Source organism: Oryzias melastigma, linkage group LG13 (genome assembly GCF_002922805.2).
Source record: "Oryzias melastigma strain HK-1 linkage group LG13, ASM292280v2, whole genome shotgun sequence".
NCBI lineage: Eukaryota > Metazoa > Chordata > Actinopteri > Beloniformes > Adrianichthyidae > Oryzias > Oryzias melastigma.
This window is the reverse complement of record NC_050524.1, coordinates 12,791,527-12,814,358: the sequence shown is the minus strand read 5'-3', so window position 1 is coordinate 12,814,358 and position 22,832 is coordinate 12,791,527. Positions and strand designations below refer to the sequence as shown.

Here is a 22,832-nt window from a genome sequence, read left to right as displayed (position 1 = left end):
GGGGTTTTGATCTGACTGAAAGAGGAAAAAAAGGCCCTATTGGCTCTGTTATAAGTTATGAAATAATAAAGAAAAATTATTTTACAAATTCAGACATTTTTTGACACAAAAGAACACTGAAGATTATTTTTGCTTTTAAGACATTGCTATACACCATTATTTAATTCAAACTTATTTAAAAATGTGACTATAAAAATATTTTTTTTTCGATATATGTCTATGAATATTATAATTTATGCAGAAAAACAGACATAACAGATTTTTGCTTATGAAAAAAAAGAACAGAAAACACACTTGTATGGGACAACAGAAACTAAACAATGCCTATTTTATAGTGTCAGTAAATCAATTTTTCCTTTATGTACACTGAAAAAACAAACTTTTTGCATCAGTAATATATACTTAATTATTCCTCATAATATTTACATAATAATTCAAATATTATGCAAATACATAGATTTTTCTAGTAAAGAAGTTAAGTTTACTTATTTTTATAAGTAATCAAAAAATTTGATTTTTTTTATTAGTAAGATCTACTTTTGAAATTGTTGTAATCACTTTTGGAGCATTCAATAATATTATGTAAATTTTATTAGAGAAATTTATGTTTGCTCTATTTACTTAAGATTTGATAATAACCTTACTTGTGGACGTAAGTAAATTTTACTAGATTGTTGTTGGTAGTTTTTATATTCATAAATGCAGTAAAAGATAATCAAGAATTGTTAGTGCAAATTGTTACGAGGATTTTCTTAAGTAAATCTTATTAGTTTTTTTTCAGTGTATATATCCTTCTAGGTCTGAAAAGTAATAAAACTGTTTATACAAACAGGGACCTCCATGAATTCTGAGTCTAGTCTGGTTTCCTAGTAAACAGCAGCTGCTAGTACTTTGATACAAATAACTAATTCTCCAATACCTAAAATATAAAGAAGAACTCATACATACACAATATTTTACAAATCTTACGAAAACACTTCACTCACTGAGGATTTATCTGTTCTGGAGTTCCATTGACGACAAATCAACAAAGACAAAAAACTTCAGTTTTTTCTGATGTCATTGTGGATGGATGGGATGTATTTAGTTTTAGGTATTAGGTATTTATCTTTGGATATAAAGATACATATTTAGCTGTATATTACTGAGCTGCATGGGGAAGAAGTGTGGCTGCCAGAACTGATGATTATAGGAAAACACATTAAGATGCATTTCGATTGTGATTATTCCTTTCAAACGTAAATTAAAGTCTCCTGGAGAATCAGTTACAATGCATAATCTGTTAATAAAGTTTTTCAGTTTTAGAAGAGTAAACTGTTTAATTGAAAAAAAAAAAACAGCAGTAAATTTAAACTCATGTGCCATGTCTGAATTCATATTCATGATACAGTGCACTACAAAGTGTACTATATGCTCTATATATTGCGTTCACCATTTTGTAGTGCTGTCCGAATCTACATTTCCAAAATAGAGTGCGGGAGAAATTTCTCTGTCAAAAACCAGTGTGCATCGATACTATGGGGTAAGATAGCTGTCAAAAAGAAACATATTCATAAATAATACTTTGTATTTACAAAAAGAAATTCGTTTTCATAAATACATATTTTGTATTCACAAAAAGAAATTCGTATTCATAAATACAAAGTTGTACAAAAATTTATATTTTGTGCCAAACTTACATAAAAAATACAAATACAACATTTATTTTTACGTTTAACATGTCTCTTTTGAATACAAATTTTCCTCGTTTTGAATACGACTTCTCTCTGTCTTGGATACGGATTTATCCTGTTACCTAACTGTCAAAACTACGTCACGGGGTCACAGGCTTATGCATCGAGTGCCGGAACATCGAGCCGCCAAGCCGGGAAACAACGCATGCGCACTGACGTAGTTTTGACAGTTAGGTAACAGGAGAAATCTGTATCCAAGACAGAGAGAAGTTGTATTCAAAATGAGGAAAATTCGTATTCAAAAGAGACATGTTAAACGTAAAAATAAATGTTGTATTCGGATTTTTTATGTAGGTTTGGGACAAAATTTACATTTTTGTACAACTTTGTATTTATGAATACGAATTTCTTTTTGTGAATACAAAATATGTATTTATGAATACGTTTCTTTTTGACAGCTATCTTACCCCATACGATACCCATTACATTGGCAGATATAAATCACAATTCATTGTGTTTGAACAATTTAAATACATATATATATATATATATATATATATATATATATATGATTTTTTTTTATTAATCCATCAATGTTTTTATCATAAGAACACAATGGAGTCATATATAGATGTCATAAAATGTTTGTATTCACTTGGTGATATTGGTGATGTCATACTTGCTGTTTAAAAAAGAAAAAAAGTGGTGAGCATGGTGTCCAGATTGCTTTGAAAATCCAGTGCACTCCATAGTTTTTTAGTAGATAGGTAGTTCAGGATTAGGGGGGGAATTCAGACATGGCCTTTGTGACAATTTGAGGACCCGCTTATTTTTGTGAGTTGGAAGGGGCTGGTGCTCAGAGTGCAGGTTTTAGAAAAAAATACTCAGATTTGTGAATAGATCAAAATACCACTTTGGGGTTGTTTTTTTATGAGAAATGAACCGCATAATACTCTTAAAAACAAAAAAAGATGATTTTTGCATGATATAGACCCTTTAAAAGTTGCACCTTTGCTCAGATTAAAGTCACAACTTTTGTGAAAGTTTTCATCACCGTAAAAGGTTGTTTTTAGTAACAAAATACGACCAAAATATAAATATTTTACCAAATCATCCTAAGCCAGTATAATTGGCAATGATAGAAAACACCCCAGAAAAGTTGAAGATACACTTTTTTTACTGAATATATTCAAAGTTAGTCTAAACTTGTAGCAGTGATGGATTTAACTATAAGATTAAAAAAACATTGAACTAACTAAAAAAGGTGCTGGTGGCACCTGTGAGGTTTAAATCGGCCACACTTCAGCGGCCAATGACCACAACAGGAAACATTTGTGGTGGTTCTGGTCCTTCCCATGCCAGTGTAATGGTAATGAATGCACAAGGAACTGTGGTGTTTACATCTTCATTGGCTGCAGGAAAACTCTATACTGTGTGGTTATGCTGATTAAAGCAGTGCAAAGCAATCTACTGCAAACCAGCTCAGAATTGCCCCAGTGACAGGGTGTTTAGAAGAGTAGTGAAGTGCAAGAAAGCTCAATTACATCCTCCCAGCATGTTCCACATAAATCACAGTAAATCCTCTTTCAAGCCTGTCTTTCGGAAATTACTGGAATGTTACAGCAGAGAAATAAGAAAAAACACAGTTCTTTTCTGAGAACGATAGAAAAACTGCAGAGTAATGCGATGATCTGCAAAGCAACTTCCTGTTATGGCTCGCCACGCCCAGAGGGAGTCGAAGAGCGGGACGAGGCGCCATCGCTGGTACGATTTATCAGCTGAGGCAGAAGAGAGAGGCTTTGAAGAGCAAAAAAAAATAAAAAATCAAGAGACAATCATTTTGAACGTGCACTGGCACAGAGCGGCGGTGCAGGGATGTATATTTCAATAAATAAGCCCATAATGCAGAAAAATGCAGCTGAAAGGTCAGCTGTTTGATCAAATGAATATATAAATGAATGCTTTCTGAAAGCTTTTCATTAGAATATTAAAGCTTTTGATGCAGCCCCACTCTTGAATTTCAAACTTATTATTGCTCACCCAGGATTCTCATGACTATCTGAATTTCAGAGCGCCTCCGATAAAAAGAGAGAAATTGAAATATTCCTGAAGCAGCTATTGATAAACCGATCTATTCTTTAAGGATATGTTTTTTGTATTAAAATGTCACATTCTGGCATATCCAAATGTCAACTCCCAAGGTTGCCTCACCCTTCTCACTAACCTTAATGCTGCTTTTGAAATAATAGCCAAAATATTGTTTATATTGAAATGAGTTTTCTGCAGCGGAGGGAACAAAAGACTTGCTGCACTTGAACTCCACCATTCACGACATATGTCCGGAAAAAACAACCAAAAAAACTGCTTATTGATGTTTGGTGGCCTTGCTAAAAACGAAATGTGACTGGCATTTGTGGAGGAGATGTAAAGGGCATTAGAATATGATATGAAATCTAGCTGCAGATGCCGATAAGATAGCAGGTGAAGTTTCCTTCAGATCAAACAGGAGTGGAAAGGGCTGTGACAGGTGTCTCTAACAGCCCCGCACCTCCCGTCCTCATCCTCACCTATCTGCAGCACTATCTGATTAAAACTGGCCATCCACGGGCTCTCTCTTCACTGCCGAGCACCTTATCACACATGCATGCACGCTCACACACACACACACTGCTGCTGAGAGGGACAGCGATGGGGGAGTACAGTACCTTGTGTGTTGACTGGATTGGTGGTGGGTGTGGGGGTAGTAGTGGGAGCATCTAGATGAAAAGAGTGGAAAAAAAATAAAGAACATGTATAAGAAAGATTAAAGAAAGAGACAAAAGCCATTGAAGATGAGGAGCTACACTATAAAAAAATAAAGAAAAAAAAATACGTGCAGGTTTTAGCTACAGAGTGAACTTCAGAGGCTAGGTTAGTAGATGTGACTGATTCACATCGCTTGAAGTCTAAACTGAAACCCATGTCAGGTGAGCATGGTGACAGTAAAAAAAAATAAATAAATAAAAAAAAACAAGTAGGTTTTGTTGAGTAAGATGAAGCACAAACATGCTGCTTGTATCCAAAAGTGGCTTTCAAGCGAGAGACACAAGGTGGCGATGTGGGGTTCCCCGCATCTCACACTTTGACCTGCATGCTGGAGAGTTTTGGGATGATCCACCACCTTCCTGACCGCATGATGAAAATAAGGATTTACCAATAATGGCAGAAGGTAGATGTATTTCTATGAGTTTGTTTCCCTTTCCCTTGTGCTCTATTATAGGGTCCAAATGACCCAACCCTTATATGGATGTGCGATCCCTCCCATGACAAAGGTGGACAGGATTTCATGTCTGCCATGGACACCAGTGAAGATAAAAAATCCTTGAAACACAGAAGCGTTAAAAACCTTTAGCCCTTTAGCTCCAGTGTTGATGTTCTTTGACTTCACGTAACACTTTCAAAGTCTAAACCACCAATATAACTCCAGTGGATTCTGAAGTGGAGGAAAGCGACGGCCGACAGCTGAAAAGTCATTGGATGTATAATTCTCAGCTGCAATCTGTGTGTTCACTTGCTGCACAGGACAAAAAAAAAAAAGCAGGGCCGTGCACGTTGACGCGATTAACAAATGATAATTAACACATTTATATATATTAACACAAATTCATCACACCTCACAGAGCGACAGTCCTTCGCTTTGCCTCGGAGGTGCAGTCATCCATAGCGTATAAATAAGTATTCTATTGTTTTTTAGTTCTTTAATTAAGTTTAGATCACTTTTTCACAAAAAATAAATGCTGATCGTCACAATAGGTTAAATAAAGCTTAATTTCAGAGACAAATCTCACCTCTTACGGCCGTTTTTTTTCTTGAAGATGAAAGAAAACATTGTTTTAAAGCAGTCTGCAGAATGACATGGAGCAATAGAGCAGTAACCAGAACTTATTTTTTTATTATTTTCAGGTCTGCAAGTTTGTTTCTTATGGCTGTATGTAAACATCTGTTGTCTTGGAGTAATACTACACACATATAAGTATTTAGACTTCTGCTGGTCTTACTGTTGACGTGTTTTTATGTGACTAAATGACACTTGTTGGATTTCTGAGTTAACACTTGATAAATGTAAACATATGACAATACCAATGAATGAAAAAAAAATTCTGAACAGTTTTTTGTTCAAAAGTTGCATATTTTCATTAAATTTACCTAGTAAAACATTGTAATTAATAGCTTGATCACAACACAAAGTGTGAATAATGTGATATATCTTTTTAATCAATTCACAGCCTTAATTAAAAATAAATGTGCTAAATGTCCAGATTTGTGTGTAAATTTCATTTGTGATTATTCGCAGAGTAAGTGGTCAGTAATTACAACTAAAAAAAAAAAAAAATTGTGATTAATTGTGATTCATTTTATTCCCAGGATTAAAATTTGTGAAAAAAATGTAATCGATTTCCAGCCCTAAGAAAAAAAATGATTGTGTGTCAAAAAGTGTGTTCATCAGCCATCGCCAGCAACATCTCCCGCTGTTAAACGGTTAAGTTGTATTAAAGCAAACACAAGTATAAAGAATCGTGCACAATCAGCATCTATGAATGTACATTTTTTTGGTGGTCTTTTTTTTATTTATTTTTTTTTATCTTGCTATCAGAAATATGCTAAGGCATTTTTTCAGGAAACTTTTGGATAGATTCCTCATTTAAAAAGTTTGAATGTGTGTTTTTTTTATTATTAAAATTTTCAAAAAATTGCTGTGGAGAAAACAAGCTGCTTAAGATGTCAGTCCTTCTCATGCAAAGCTTCAGTTTCAGTTTCAATCTTTCTGTTCAATCAACTGCAAATAAAATGGACTGAACCTTAATTTATTTTGGGACAAATTAAAACATGTCTCAAAAAGTGTTTTTTAAATTAGTATTAAAAAGACAAGTATTCGATCTTCCTCTGCAGATATGGAGTATGAAGACATCTTGTGCACCGCATGAACTACATTTTAAGGAGGTTAAAAGAGCCTCATTTCTAGAAAAAAATAGTTTTTTTTATAGAATAATAATCTTATCAAGTAATTGTATCTTAGCTTGAAAAACTTTTCTAGAATCTTTTTTTCTTGAAATCAAAAATCTTGGTAAGACTATTTTCCCAACCCCATTTTCAAATAGTTTTTGCTTATCTAGAGAAAATCTGCCAATGTGATAAAAAATGTTTGACTTATTTCTAAAAAGCCTGTTTTTTTCTGTCTTCTGGAAAATACGGTTCATTTGTGTCACCTTTCTCACTTTAAGTGTTTCTATGAAAACCTTTTTTACTGTAAGATAAAAACAATCAGGGTAACAGTGGTCAAAATTCCAAACCTTATTCTGTTTGTTGTTAGTTTGTTTAGCCCTAAACCTAAAGCCTCCAACAATGAAGCTTTTTGCCGCATCCTTGATGAGATCAGGGAAGGATGCAGTTAATCATAGCTAAATGAAGCCCAGCATGGTGCCGACCGGATGTGCTGCAGTGGTTGGTGTTTTATGGGCTGTACCATGATTTATTTTGTTGAATATAAGCATACGGCATCATCTTGGTTGAGCGTGAACGTCTGTTGGTAATTTACAGTGACGTGACCGGCAGAGCAACACGCCACCCACCGAACCAACCCTGTTGCATTCCTAAAAACACAAAGACCTGAACATGTTTGTCACTGTGCTTTGGTCGGATTATACTGCCTTATGGCAGGCACTATTTTTTTTAATACATTTGTAATTAGGAATAAATAATAATGGCTGGCATTTAAGCAAAGATACTGCTATTTTCCACAGTCGCAATAATTAAGTCAGACTGCAAATTAAAGCACTCTGGTCTCCTGCTGCAACACAGCAGAGCCTCGAGCAGCATCCTCTGCCCCGCACTGCACTGATTAGCTGTGTTAGTAACCTCCAAAACAAAATAATCAGAAAGACAAAATGCAGAGCAATTCAGCTATGCAGCAGTGCTAAGGAGGGCTGAAAGCTTTCCTCATCAGGGGAATATATGCCTGTCTCTGGTGCAGGGGGAAGATAGCACGACCCCTTGCTGTGGGAGAGCAGCAGCAGGGGAAATTGGCAGGCTGTTTCCAAGCCTTTACTGTCTGCACTCCATCAAAAGACAGCAGTGGGGGACCACACACTCCCAAACTAATGATAAAACATCAAGGACAGCATAATGCTGCCGCCGGGGATGGAGTGAATAGCAGAGGTGGTGTTGAGGGTGGTATGGGGGTATCAGGAGCAGATTCTCTTCTGACAGCATTTGAAGAGAGGGGTGGGCTAGATTTCTTTCCCTGTGACCGAAGGCAGTGTGATAGCTGAAATGTCAGTGTCTGGAAGAGGGAAATTGGCCATTCAGGGATGAGGGTCTTCACAAAGGCTAGGATAGGATGTGGCACATATAATATCCACACGAACAAGAATTCTCCATGGGCAATTTCCAGGCTGGATGACTCTGGGCTCAGCATTATAAGCGCTGAAATATGACTGTATTTTGGAGAAACCACATTTTTGGCAGCAAGGAATTTGATTTGGGAAAATTTAACCACAAAGTGAAACAATGTAGGAAATATTGTTTATGTATTCCTGCTTAGATTTCTATTTTTTTCACAACATCATGTTTTTTTTTTTTTTTCTTGGTTGTTTGTTTTTCAGTCGTGTCCAGAACCGGTAGCTGTATTTTCTAGAGTTAAATGTTAAATGTTTTTCATAGTTTGGCTAGGAGTGGAACTTATACTCAGGAGTGACTTATTTATGTTTTTTTAAAATATAAATAGACTAATTTATTTGTTATTTTCTCACTAGCAACCGACTGCCCTTTAATTAATTCAATTAAATTTTATTTACGTAGCTAAATATCACAAAACAATTGTCTCATTGGGCTTCATACCAGTAAAACGCAGAAATATATCATATCATAAAATATAAACAATAGCTGATTGCTAAACTAAACTAAACAGAATAAATAAAACTGCTTATCCCTGCCTTAGACCCTCCTTCTCGGTAAAGAAACATTGAAAAAACAGTTTCCGGATTGTTTCCTGCTATCATCCACTAGAGGGCACTGTAGGTGTGTTTGTATTAGTATTTGCTACTGACAGAGAAGAAGAAACACCGTACAAAACAAATATGTAGGAGAATCTGATCGTCCCACTCCTGAATTTTATTATATATTTCTCTTATATGCATTGGGATATCCTAAAATATCCTGAAACTTGGGTATAGTAGGAATTTTGGTGCGCTTCACTTCCTAGATGAAAATACCTCTGAAGATGTGGTAAAAAGTACTTTGTAAAGCGCCCTTGTGAGAAGTTTCCTATTACTGTTGGTACCAAAAGCTAATATAGTTTAATTATAGTTAACATTCTTCTCAAAAACAAAATTTCCATCAAAAAAATGAATGAGACCAAGCAATTACCCATGATTCCTCAAAACCTTGTGCTAAATGCCTGTTTCTTCTAAAGAAGATACTTGAAGCTTTGTAAGCTGATGAAACTAGTAAAACTTCTACAGCTATTAAAAGCTTGAAAATCAGTTAAAGGTTGCAAACATTAGAAGCAAATAAAATAGAGTTAAAAAAAAACTTTACTATTACCTTTAAAGGGTCTTAGAGTAGGTAATTTAAAACTTTTTACGAATAGATTTAAAAAGTTATTAGAGATTCAACCAACTTTTAAAAGCTTTTAAGTAACTTTTAAAAACTATTAAAAGCTATACAAAAATTATAATGAATGAGACCAAGCTATTACCCATCATTCCTCAAAGCCACAAGTCAAGTGCTTTTTTTCTTCAAAAATTCACCCAGTAGAAGCTTCACAATAGTGATGAGAACTTTGATTCTTTATCAGAAGCAGATTCTTTTAATTCGATTCCCTGGAAAGAATCAGCTCTTTTGAGTCATCAAACTTGATTAACACTGAAGAACCCCTGAAAGCACCGTCATTCAGATGCAGCTCCTGCAGTACAGAAGAAAAAGATCACCATAAAATAAAGAAAAGAACATGGAGACGTCCTTACCAATGCTCTTGTGGAGCTCTTCAAAATGAATTTAAAAAGTGACTATTAGCACGTAATTTTCTAAATACCAGTCCTGAACTATTTTCTTTTTTTTTTTGGTTACAAAGACCCCGAAGGTTAACGTTTTTTTGGCTGTTGACCTCTATAAAAAGTGCTGTCTGTTGGTGATTTAGTGATTTGACAAACTAAAATAAACTTGTATAATTCATGAAAATACAGTCAAAAACTGTCTTTGTGTTTCAGGTTGAAAGGATGTATAACAGTTTAATTTTGTGATTGGTCAAACCATTTTAGTCCCACGTCATAATCTGCCGCTCCAGTAATGGTAACAGTCCAGTTCCAAACCCCACCCATCTGACTGGATATTCAAATTTAAGATATGGGTGGAGTCAGCCTATAAACTTCCCTGTTTGTTGACCCTTTAAGGTTAGGGTAAGATTAATACATGCATTATTTAGCCTTGAAATGTACTTAAAATGTGTGTGGTCAAAGCAGCAATGTGCATCTTTTATAATGCGTGACCAAAAATGGATTTCCATCAGTTTTTGTGTTGGTCGAACATAAATATGTTCAAAAAACATCAGTAATTAAAATAAATAAATAAATAAGAAACAGATCTCTTAACGTCATCCATGAATTGTACATGTTTACATAAATACATGCGATATAAAAATACATGCTTCCATGAAACTATGGGGCTAAAAACTTGATGGTAGCTTCTCCCACATGCAACAGGAGCGTCTAGTTAATGACTTCATTTTTGGACGAGCATCAACTTTGTGCCATGTCAAAAAAAAGGAATGCAAAGTTGACGCGCGAATTGCATTTGGTGTGAACATAGCATTACACTTTTGGGAGAAAAGTGCGATTTAAACAGGATTTTTTTTCTCGCCTTCGTGCATTTTTTTTTTGCTCCTGTAACTTTTACTGCAGAAAATACAGTATTTTGATTTTGGTCTTTGAAAACACTAACATCAAAAGTTTGTTCATTGAACTAGTAAAGTATTTTTGTAAAAAACTAATCTTGCAAGGTGCTGACAGTCACCCCAGACTGTGTAACTGTGCAATTCACAGGGACAGCTTCCCAGCAGCCTTTCATAAGAACAGGGAGCCTCATGCTCATGTTATGTCAAAACCCTGACAAACCCTAAATTTGCAGCATGCTGTCAATCTATGACTTTTTGTCCGTCGAGGATTTATAGATCCAAAAAGTCAATTGCGGACAGAGTCGTGGTGGTAAATGGAGCGGCAGCGTGTGTGAGTTATAGCACCAGGTCACCTCTGAGAGTAAAAGGCTTCTTTCCAGCCTTAGCACACACCAGCCAGGGGGCACAATTCACAGACTATTGCAGACAAACCCTTGTGGAGAACAGCACGACAAGCCTCTTTCCCAGCCTTTCGACCGCCCATATACAATACATGCCACACAATAGGACTTGATTTGACGTGGATTTACATCAGCCTCCCACCTGTCCAGACTGTCGCAGAGTGAAAGGTCATTAGTCTTTTTCAAATAAGAGGAGCCCACAGGAGCGACTGAGGTAGGGGGCTGACAGAAGACTGAAGAAAAGAATTTATAGACAGTTTGACTTGGGCCTGAGGACAATGTAAACATGTGCCAATCAGAAAATAATTTAATAAAAATATCCTTACTTGACAGATCAAGTTAATGCTTCATTAGAAAAGAGAGAAAGTGCAATTAAATAGATTTAATAGAAAAGAAAACCTTTACTGAAGAAGGCTTCGTTAGTTGTTCTTATAGCTTTACCAGAAATTTATAAAACAAAGCACGTCAAAGAAAGAAAAGAATATATATATATATATTTTTTTTATAATAAGTTGTGGATTTTTGCATATTTTGGCCAGGGTACGACTTATACTCAGGAACAACTTACATGTGATTATTTTTTTTAATAAAATAGCAACAACCACTAGAGGGCACTGTTGGTGTGTGTATCAGTATTTGCTACTGACTGCAACACAGAAGAAGAAGTGCCGCTACGTCTAATTGTTTAAACATGACACAGGATGAAGAATTCAATAGATTTAGTGATTTGAAATGATACAAAACGTTAAGTTAACTTATTAGCATCTTCATTACTATGGTTATCAGAATATTGTCCATATGTTGTAATAATATACTAAATTACTCTTACGTTTCATGAAGTACCACATTCCTTGGTACGGAATGTGAAAGTGGTACAAATCTTGCAGCAGACTTTTTCTTTCCCAGTTCTGTTTTGATATATGAAAGACTCTGTGTGATATAACATCAGTCAGGCACCAACCGCAGTTATTACCTTCTCCTTTATGATCGATTTTCAAGCAGTGGGCACTTTTGCGTATTAAAAAGGTGGCCATACCAACGTCACAACAAAAGCAAAGTCCCTGATTGGCCAAGTTCAACTGGTTTAACTTACACCTCACAATAAAATGCTGTGCGTTTTGTATGAAGAGTCCAAAAACGAGCATAAAGGGCCCATACTGTGCTTTCAGAGTAAGCCATATGTATGATCATATTTTACCTTTGGCACACAAAAGAACACATTTGTGAAATATTAGTTATTTTTGTGAGTTATTATTGTGTTTTTTTTAGCTGGAAGTAAGACACCCCAATCTCTGAGGTACCACCTTTCACAGCCTGTGGGTGCCGCCCATTTTATGGCGTTACCCTAGAGCTGACCTTGGCATCATGATTGCGTTTTGCCCACAAAAACAAAAAGCAAAAGCATACCGTATATTTGCCTTTAGTAAACCCCGTCCATTGGCAACACTGATTGTAGTAATGGCCTGTGCTAGCAATCTTGAGCAGTTCAGCTAGCGGCTAAGCACCGTTAGCTGAACTGCGAGCGAGCTGCAAAGTTGGCGGTTAAGCACTCCTAGCTGAACACCGAGCTAGCGGTAAAGTTGGTGGCTCAGCACCGCTAGCTGAACTGCGAGCTAGTGGTAAAGTTAAGCACCGCTAGCTTAGTGGAAAAATTGGGTGTTTGTGTTAGCTCAGGGGTGATTCTGGACTCTTCCTTAAAGGGTCTTTCCTCAATTTGTGACATCAGCTCATGAGAGCCCACTCATTATCATGGGTTGGCAGGGGCTGGTGCTCATAGCGCATGTTTCTAGAGGGAAACTCAGAAATGCATCAATGGATCAAAATACCACTTTTGGGTTGTTTATAGTTAGAAATAAATATAATACACTTAAGCTCAAAAAGTTAGTTTTGCATGATATATTCCCTTCAAAAAAACGTTCATAGTGACACATTAATGTAAGAGTTTTGAATGCGAAAGCCAGAAACACGCATATTTGAAAGTTTAAATAAAAATGTGACTGTATCAGTTGCTGGAATGTCCGTTTCTGAGCCCAGTGTGATTGTAGAATTACGCTGGGCTCATCAGAAATGTTCAAAAGTGACGCAGAGGATGAAGAATTCAATGGATTTAGTGATTTGAAGTCTAGCTGACTTGTTAGCATAGTCTTGATACTAAGATTATCTAATATATGTTACACTAATATACTAGATCCCGTCTGTGTTTCATGAAGCTAAATAAGCATCAGTGTGTTACGGTAGTGATGTGTGCATCTATTCAGTCATGGTTTGCCTTTCAAGATAAAATGTCCATTCTTGATCTCATATTTTGTGAAATAAATCTATCCTGAAAGTGTGACCTATACTAATTTTTAGGTTGCTGCGACTTAGCAAAAAATACTGTAGTAGTAGCAAACGTTAGAGGATGGTCGGTGGAAGGTTAAGACTGTGCATTGATGCTCAAAAGCCATACAACACAAAGTTATCATGTTAAGAGCAATCGATGCAGCAGAAACACACTAATTAAGCTACTGTAGCAAGCATGATTAGCCTGGGACAACAAATCCTCACACGGACCAAAACATGATTTTGCCTGGCATTAAATCCTCCAGAAAAGAGAAGTGGGAGTCGCAGACATAATTATATGCAGTTTGAACACCTATTACCAATCTCCTGTGTCTCATTACAGAGAGCCGAGGTCATAAAGCTTCCAACACTCACACACTGGAGAAATGGGCTTTAATGGAAAATGGGAAAATATGTGAATGTGGAGTTATTAATTTATGGGGTCATGGCAAGAGATTCAAAACCTGACAAGGTGTTTTTTTTTTTTAAAAGGAACACATTGCATTTACTGCCCTTTGCTTTGGGTTGTTCATGTAATCGTTTTAAGTGATACACAATTTAGCACTAAAGACCAAATATTTGGGAATTAGGAAACTCCCACAGGCATTTCAGTGAAAATTTAGAATCATTAGAATATTATAGCACAACATTACAGTGTTGTGTGTGCAAATAAAAACCTCATTTTCCAAACGCCTTTGCTGAGGAACAAACCGCCCCAAACGCACTGTCTACACTTGTTGTTTTCCAGGGAATCTTTCCTCGTCTATTAAAAATTTAGCCGTGATTGCTTGATAATCTGCTCTGAGTGTGTCATTTGCCGGCATATGCTGTGCTTTTGTCTGGGAGTGATCATTACGGGAATAAGCAGATGCCATCATCTGCCTGGCAGAGCATGATGATGAATAGCCATGACGCTGCAGTGCTGAGTTTTACAAGAAAAAAAAATACAGGGAAGAAATCACATACTTCTGAGAGGGAAAATAACATGTTGAGTTATGAATAATTAACCAACCTGTTCAGGAGCAGGAAAATGTGGAAGTCTGTGTCATTTACACAGATCACGTGGTTTTCAACTAACCGAAATACAAACAAAATGATTTTAGCTCTGGTTGGAATAGAAGACTTCTTGAAGAATCTTTTATTTTCTTTTGCAACTTATAAGCTCAATAGCTAAATTTTGGTTATTAAAAATGTATTCTAACTTGCAAAATATACAGTAAAACTTTCAACCTGACTGTTGTGGTTTGGAGGTTCTTCGGATTGGAACTTCTGCATCAACAACAGAACTCCGGTTGCAGAGCACAGGAATAGAGGAGGTTTTGTTTTTAACCAATTATCTTGTATTTTCAAGATTTTACAGAGTCAACAGCATAAGATACATAACTAACATTTTCTCTCTGCATGCATGCTCATCGCCTGCTCTTTTTTTTTTCTTTAATGTAGGACTGAGCCTGTCCACATAGGCGCCTGAACAAAAATATGCAGTGGGGAATTTACAACACTTTCAGTTTTCTGATTTTCTCTCCTAATGTATCACTTTTTTTGGCCCTAGGTCTTCCATTAAGACCAACTCCAATAAAAAACTGTTGTTTTTTTAACAGAATTTTTCTCATGATGGAGGACATATATTGAAAGGCCAATACCATGAAAAATCAACTTTTTGAGCTTTTAAGTGTATTATAATGTTCATTCTTTACTTGTAAACAGTCCCAAAGCAGAATTTTGATCCGTTCACAAATTTCTGAGTATTCCTCTAGAAACCCACACTCTGAGCACCAGCCCCTCCCAATGCACGAAAATAAGTGGGTCCTCACGAGTTGATGTCACACAGTGAGAACAGCCCCTTCCAGGAGGAGTCTGTGCTACCAGAACCGCCCCTGGGCTAACACTAACACCTAATTTCTCCACAAAGCTAGCCATGCTCGTTACTAATCTAGCGCTGCTCAGCTGCTAGATTTGCAACAAATCTAGTGGTTCTCAGCTGCTAGATTTGCTACTCGTCTAGTGGTGCTAGGCCGCTAGCTTCAACACTCATCTAGTCTTGCTCAGCCGCTAGCTTTAACACTCATCTAGCCCATCCACTAGTCCCATCCATCAATACAATACTATATTTGCAAAAGTTTGGCTGTTTATTTTTGTGGGCAAAACTGACATGATGCCAAAGCCGGCTCTAGGATGACGTCATTAAATGGGGGGCACCCACAAGCAGCGAAAGGTGGTGCCTCATAGATCGAGTCGTCATAGATAGATAGATCTTACAATGAAAGACATAAGAAAAGCATAGGATTGGCCCTTTAGGAAAATCAAGCTTAAAACTGAATTTTCTTTATTCAACTCACTGTGAATCAGGAACAGACAAAAAATTATGTTTGAAAAGCAAAGGAAGCCACAAGCTCCTGGCTCTGCTCCATTCTGATGCTTCCACTTGCAGACAAGTAGATCCATGTACGTCTTTGTTTTTCTATAAGCTAGCATCTGGCTGGATAGCTTCAATATTGCTCACCATTTTATTGCACTGGTATTGTTAATTTGGGGTTGTGAGGGGATGTAAGCTAAAAGGGAAACATGTAAATAAAGGGATGATGGGAAATGGGGGTGACATTACTCTGAACCTACAATCCATCAGAGATTCTATCCATTCAATTGTTCTTATTCCTGAAATACGTTTGCATAGTAAACTTTGGTGGACTAGACAGACAAATATAAATCAAATTGCTGTGGTTTGTCGTGCGTTCTGCTGCTTTCAGTGTAACTTAAACAAGTCTGCTGACTAACAATCAAAACAATTTACTCCATAGAACCTACAAAACTAATTTGTAGTTTTTAATTCAAACCACTAAATTGATAATATTCTTCAGGGATGTTGCTGTTTTGTTCTATTGAACATGAATATCTGCATCTGAACTGGTGCAAAAATAGCAGTCTGAGTCAACGTGATGAATCACGTGTGACGAGAACTGTTTGAAACACTGTCTGGTCCAGGTGTTTACCTGCAGATGTTGAATCATTTTGCTAAGTGACACTTAAAGCAATTGTCAGAAATGAAAGGAAAAACTTCAAATGAACATCAACTTAATCTTTACTGCAATTAAACATGGACATTGTGTAACATCAGTTATTTAGAACCAAAGGGAACACTCATACTTTGATATGAGTAAGAAAACACACAGCTTATTTGAATTCACAATAAATGGTAAGCAAAGACCAATTACTATGTTCTATTTCAATGTTGTATGTCTCATATCTGTCATTACACCATTCAGAAATTAATTACTTATATAATAAAAGATGAATAAATAATGAATTCCTCTTTTCTCAAGGTATGAGAACAATATGTTCTTCTGGGTTTAGATATATTTGTCAGACTGCTGTTATTTTCTTTGACCAACAATGCATTCCTCAAAAATTTAACCCTTTACCACCAAAGCTCAGTAACTTGCATTATACGGTCTTTATTAATAAAGATGATAAAAATCTGGAAACTTTTCCTGCTGTTATGGGAGACTTCCAAGATAAGAGATTCAAATTTGAAAAAAAACATAGTTTGGCCGTTTCTCTTTTAACAAAGCAGGAGCGGGTGCTACCGTGACGCTCCGCCTATACTAAAATAGTCTTAAGTGGTCAGTGTGAAAGACAGCCTCAGTCGAGCGGAAGGAGATTTAAGCCCCGCCACATTAAAAGCCTAAATGAATCCTGCATGCATGATGTCACAGTTTGATCTTGCCAAGTTTTACATAGAGGCATTTTAAAATAATGTTCGTCTTACCATCTTTCCCCAAAAGTTCTATGCAAATAAATAGGTAATTATTTCACAAAACAACTTTTAGTGACTTCTATGTCAACCAGCAGCTGACAGCACTGGAGTCTACATTGAGGGTTTTGGCTGGAGAGTGACTAAAGACCAGAAATGATCTGCATCGAAGACTTGACATGATCTTTAAGGTAATGTTGGAATGAGTTGGATCACATGCCAGGTATGTATGTAGCTTTAGGGGGAATGGAGTGGATAATATTTGCCAACATTGACGAAACAGGTTGACCATCGATATGTACCAGTAGATTTTTTAGTTAGTTTACCAACAGTTTGACTTTTAAAGCTTGAGGTTTTGTAAAAAAAAAAAAAAAAAAACAGCTCTAAATCGATGTAAATAAACATACAAGTTTGGTATGTCCACTCATGTTGAGGAACTACACAATTCCACATGCTGCCTGGGAGCATAAACAGCCTGTTTCTAGTTACTTCTTGATCACTGGTAATTTTTTTGACTCACAACACAAACAATTTGCAACCCAGGAGTAAAACACAAAGTGCTTTTCTGAGCAGCAGGGAGCAACTTCTCAATGGATAGAAAGCTAAACAAGCAGCTTGCACTGAAAATGTATTTTCCCCTTCATCTCCATCACCCCTGCTGGCCGACAAAAATGGGAAATGAAAGTCTGAGCCGTGTGAAGTTCAGGGATGTCACATTGCAGCGTCCTTTGTGTTCTAAAGATTTCAAACTTTCACCTCCCCGGATTTGCTTTGCGGCTGCGGCTAAAATAAAAAGTTGTAGAAAAACAAAAAGAAAAACTGAAGTTGTAAAATGGCAAAGGAAAAACGGGACAGCGATGTTGTTGAAGAATAAAGAAAATGAGGCCTGAATGAAGAGAGGTCAGCGCCGAGCAGCCAACAGTCTGTGGCATTTAAAGGCAAGTCCTGGGAGAGAGGGTCCGTCTATTGCCCTTTACAGTTTGGCTGCTGAACACACAGAAACTCCATCAACTTCAGTGGAAGTCAATAATCAAATGGCAATCGCCAATATATTCCACATTTTAATTCTTGTATCTTAGCAGCACATTGCATGAAGGGGGTGTGGAAAATGTGCTAATCCTTTCCTTAGCTGGACATGCACGATCCTATTTTCCTCCATTAAACCAAACTCCCTTTAACATGGAAGTAATACGGCTTTATGAGATAATCAAACAGAGTTGGGGATCAAACTATACCGTACAATGTCTAAAAGTGAAGCTGCCCTCTGGAGCAGCTTGTGCACCAATAAAGAGAATGTTGGCAGACAGTAAAGATATGACATAAAAATCATGATCAATGAGAAACTGAAAATAAAATTTGGCAAAGTGTTGTTCATCCGTCTTATAACGCTGCACTTTTTAAAATCTAGCTAGATTAAGATACTGCATTCCAGTGTTGTGAACATGGCATTTTTCTCATGATGGAAGACATATATTAAGGAAACTAAGTTTAAATTTGCATTTCTGAGTATTTTTTAATTCAAATCATTGAAAATCAGGAGCAGACAAAAAATGCTGTTGGAAAAAAGCTCGTTGCTGTGACAAAGGAGATACAATCGGGAAGCACAATGGGGCTCCATTCCGATGGATCCACCTGTAGACAAATAGATCCAAGCATGACTTTGATTTCTTCTATGTCCAAATTCCCACCCTAATCAGTGACTACTAAAAAACTATAAGGTGCAGGACTATCTAAAGCCCTGGATTTTAAAAGCAATTCGCACACCATTCTCACTTCTTTTGTTGTCACAGATTTTACGAAGTGAAAATCTAATCAATTCGACCATTTCAAGACATCTATTTGTGTCCCCACTGTGATGAAGACGTTGACAGTTTATTCAAAAATTACATTTAAACACGTTATTTTTTTGGAAAAATTGTTCAAACCCAATGCATTGTGGTCTATATTCCCTAATGTAGTGAGCATCAATGTATGCTAGTTTTTTTCGTAAAGACTTCTGGGAAATTTCTTGAGCACTCAATTTTATAATTGTAGATTCAGACCGCACTACATAAATAGTGAGAAGGGTAAGAATTTGGACATACTGTAGGCCTCGGCTGAGCTGGATTCTGGCTCAAAACGGTACAACTGGACAGCTCCAATATTTCTCGCCATTTTGTTACCCTGATAATATTAGGCGGGGGTTGTAAGAGAGCATGTAAACAGATGGATGATGGGAAATGGGGCAGGCTCAATCCAACCCTAAAGTCCTGCCCACAACTCAGAGCTACATTTCTAATGAACTACAGAAACCATTTCCTAGAAAATTACACAAGTTTTTTTTAATTTTAGTTAAAAACAGCATAATCATAATGAAAATAGATCAAAAGATGAATGGAGTGGGACTTTAAAGTTTCAATGACTGCAGAAACAGACTTTCTGAAACAGTGCATTCCAAAAATTGTGTATACATGTATATAAACATTTTGAGCTTCTCTAACTTTTCCGAACATTTAGCTCCGATTTATATATATATATATATATATATATATATATATATATATATATATATAAATGCACACACATCAGTCAAATTGATCAGGCAATATCACAAGTGAAAATTTTCTGGGTTTTAGTGCTACTTTAAATAACTTCTTAGTGTTCAATTATTTCTGTCATATCATTTTTTAAATGACATTTTTAAATTGCAAAGTAACTGCCAGCCTTTTTAAAGTTCCACTGACTATAAAAAGAGAAATACCTACCATATACATAGAGGACGTAGTCATCGTAGGCCTCTCCCACTGTGTTAGAAGCCACACAGCGGTAAGTGCCGTTGTAGGACTTGTTGAGGTTTTCAATGTAGAGATCAGGGCCGGTAACCACGGCGTTAGGCGGCACGTCCTCGTCCACTCTCACCCAGTTGATCTGATGGGGACTGATGGGAGCACAAATGCCACTAGCATCAGTCAGGCTTTGTCTATCCTTAAGACTAATTGAAATTAAAGGTGAGATCTCAGATCAGCCCAGAACGGCTGGCAGCTGGTTCAATGATGTACAGCATGACATTTATTAGCTACACATTCACAGGAAGATAAATGTTAAAGTCTGCCGACTGCCTTACAGCAACTTAAGATCCACAAAGTACATTAAATATATTCATGACTAAAAATGAAGAATAAAATGCCATCAAGAAATTATGAGCAAAGAATTTAAATCATGATGTCTAATTTTCTTGGTTTATTTTAAAGTCAATTCTTAAACTGAAAGTAATACATTTGGACTCTTATTTCCTTTAATACTAATAAAACAACACATTTATTGAAGCATTCATGAGCTTTAGTTTAGTTGTATGGTTTGAGTTTGTTTTGGACCATCAAGTTTCAGATTCTGTAAGCCACACCCCCTTGTTCACACCAGGTTTTAATTGGCCAATCAACTCAGCTGTTTTTAGTTTCAGGTAATTGCCACTTTGTCTGTTTAAGTTCGTGGTTTTCAGTTTGTCTATGTAATGTTCTCTGTTTTACCAATACTGTACTTATGTGGTTCAGCTTTTTTAATAGAAATATATATAATTATTATAATAATAAATGCAATTTTAGGTTTTATCGTGTTTGAGCTTGTTTTGAATGTGTGTTCCCATTGGAAAGTGTGGGTCTCCTGCATTTAAATATCAATTCCTAGCATTTGTTTGACATGAAAATGACATGAAAAAGAATTGCAATAAAAACAAACTAATATATGAGTTTGAATTGACCCATTTAAACCTCTAAAATTCTTAAATATCATGCTTTTGTTCCAAAAGTGTGTGTAGTAATTATATAGAAATGAAAAAAGAATGTTTTTGTCTTTAAATAGTTAAAAACATCAACTGTTTCTTATTTGGTTTGGTACAGTATAAGTGTGACGTAAGGGCCCCAGAATAGCTTTGTAAATAACCCCCTGAGTGTATACAGGGGATCAAATTGAGCTCTATGATGTCTTGTATCCACTGCAGGTGGGCATGTTGAAGCTTTAATGCTAAAGCTATACCCCTATAATCCTATCTCCTTTAGATCTTAAAAAAAATGAAATGGTGTATCTCTAAAGGAGAATTGGCAGCTGAATATGGGCAAAATAAAAAAACAAAATCAACTTATAAAACTTGAGATGGTATAAAGATCAAATCTAGTGACTGAAATAGCTTTTGCATTTGTCTAGTTGATTTTTAAAGTAAGTTTAGTTGTCACATTTCCTAATATTACAGTGTTTTTATTGTAAATGAAATTGGTATTGGCAATTTTTTCTTTTACTGTCAGTTTAAGTCAACCGAAGGGATCCTAGCACAGATTCCTGTGGCACACCAAAGATGACGCATCAATTATCACTGCAACTGTATCCCCCCACCAAAAAAGTTACTGAACATATCACAGCATAATAAATCACACCAAATATATAAAAAATGTTTTGCACAAAAACAGACGCTTCAATAAACTTTCATAAATAATATTATTTTAAAAGTTCAATACTCACTGTGGTTTGCCTTCTGCAAAACACGTCAATTCAAGGTTGTCTCCCTCTCTAGTTAAACCTTGAGGATATGCCACCTCAATCCTCACCTCAGGCTTATCTAAAAATACAAAAAGAAAGTGTTTATTTTACTGCAGTATAGAATTATTTTGTCAAACTTAAGAATTTAATTCATTGTTTGAAGCTAAAATGAATGACACAGAAAAGGATTAAATAACTATTTTCTCCATAGCAGTCAGTCTGCAGTCCCTTTAAGCAAAATGTTTTTTTTCTTTTATCAATGTGAGTAAAAGATTACCAAAATGTCAAGCAGCTCGAGTAAAGCTTTCTATTTTTCTTGAAAGGTCATACAAAACAGTTATCTTCTTTAAAAAAAAAATAAAAAAAGAGAGAGAAATTGACACAGACTACAAAAGGTTACGTTCAGATTTGTTTGATGTTTGACAGCGTTTAGCAACTTGTGTTGCCTCGTCAATCAGTGCACTTCTTTAAGATCATCCAAGCAACTTTTGACGACAAACAAAGGATTTTATTTTCCATTTCCAACGTCAGATTTCCATGCTTTTCCAACCATCAAGTCTTTCTCGTTTTAGCCTGGGACATGTTAGGATGACTAAATATAGAAAATGTTTTTCCTGGAGCCAACAATCTCACTTTAGCTAATCAAACATATGCTACTTTGTTTTTCTTTTTTTTTTTTAAGTAAAAACGTGCAAAAAAATAAGCATTTTACACTCAAAGGTTCTTTTAACCTGCTTCTTTAATACTGATTAATTACGAATACCAAATGTTACTTACTAATTACTGTAATTTAATTACCCAAAATAAAGCTCCTCAGTGAGCTTTTTTTTTTTTTTATATTTAGACATGATGATAAACAGAATGGGTCACCACATCGAAAATGAAGAGTCCGGGAAATCATATCGCAGCTTGTGAGTTTTCTTTTTTCATTTACTTTATAGAATGGTGCAGAAAATAAGTATTTGTTCATTGAAAATGTCAGAGTATTAGGATAAAAGCTTATTTCAAAACTCTAGAATGTAAACCTGGATGGTAATGACAGAGGTCAAACATTTCTTGTAGGTCTTTACCAGGTTTGCACCCACTGTACATTGTCCATTCCTCCATAGAGATACATTTAGTATCTCTCAGTATGTGTGTCCTACAGGTACTTTGGTATCATCTGCTCACACCATGCATGCAGCATTGGTCAGTGAGGTTCTAGTATGCACACCTTACTAATGGTCAGTGTTGGGACTAACGCCGTT

General features: G+C 36.0%; 1 protein-coding gene across 4 annotated transcripts in view; it reads right to left on the bottom strand.

Annotated features, from left to right (window-relative positions):
- cadm1b (cell adhesion molecule 1b) overlaps positions 1-22,832 on the bottom strand; it is a 217,655-nt gene that overhangs the window by 16,450 nt on the left and 178,373 nt on the right. For 2 of the 4 annotated variants that reach the window (XM_024276685.2, XM_024276686.2), the window contains 3 exons: positions 21,568-21,664; positions 19,821-19,993; positions 4,379-4,429 (listed from right to left, as the gene is read on the bottom strand). In XM_024276685.2, coding sequence (XP_024132453.1) covers positions 4,379-4,429; positions 19,821-19,993; positions 21,568-21,664 — 321 coding nt within the window. Of the gene's footprint in view, positions 1-4,378; positions 4,430-18,574; positions 18,709-19,820; positions 19,994-21,567; positions 21,665-22,832 lie in introns of those variants that run through there. The other 2 variants (XM_036214910.1, XM_024276687.2) reach the window with 2 other exon arrangements.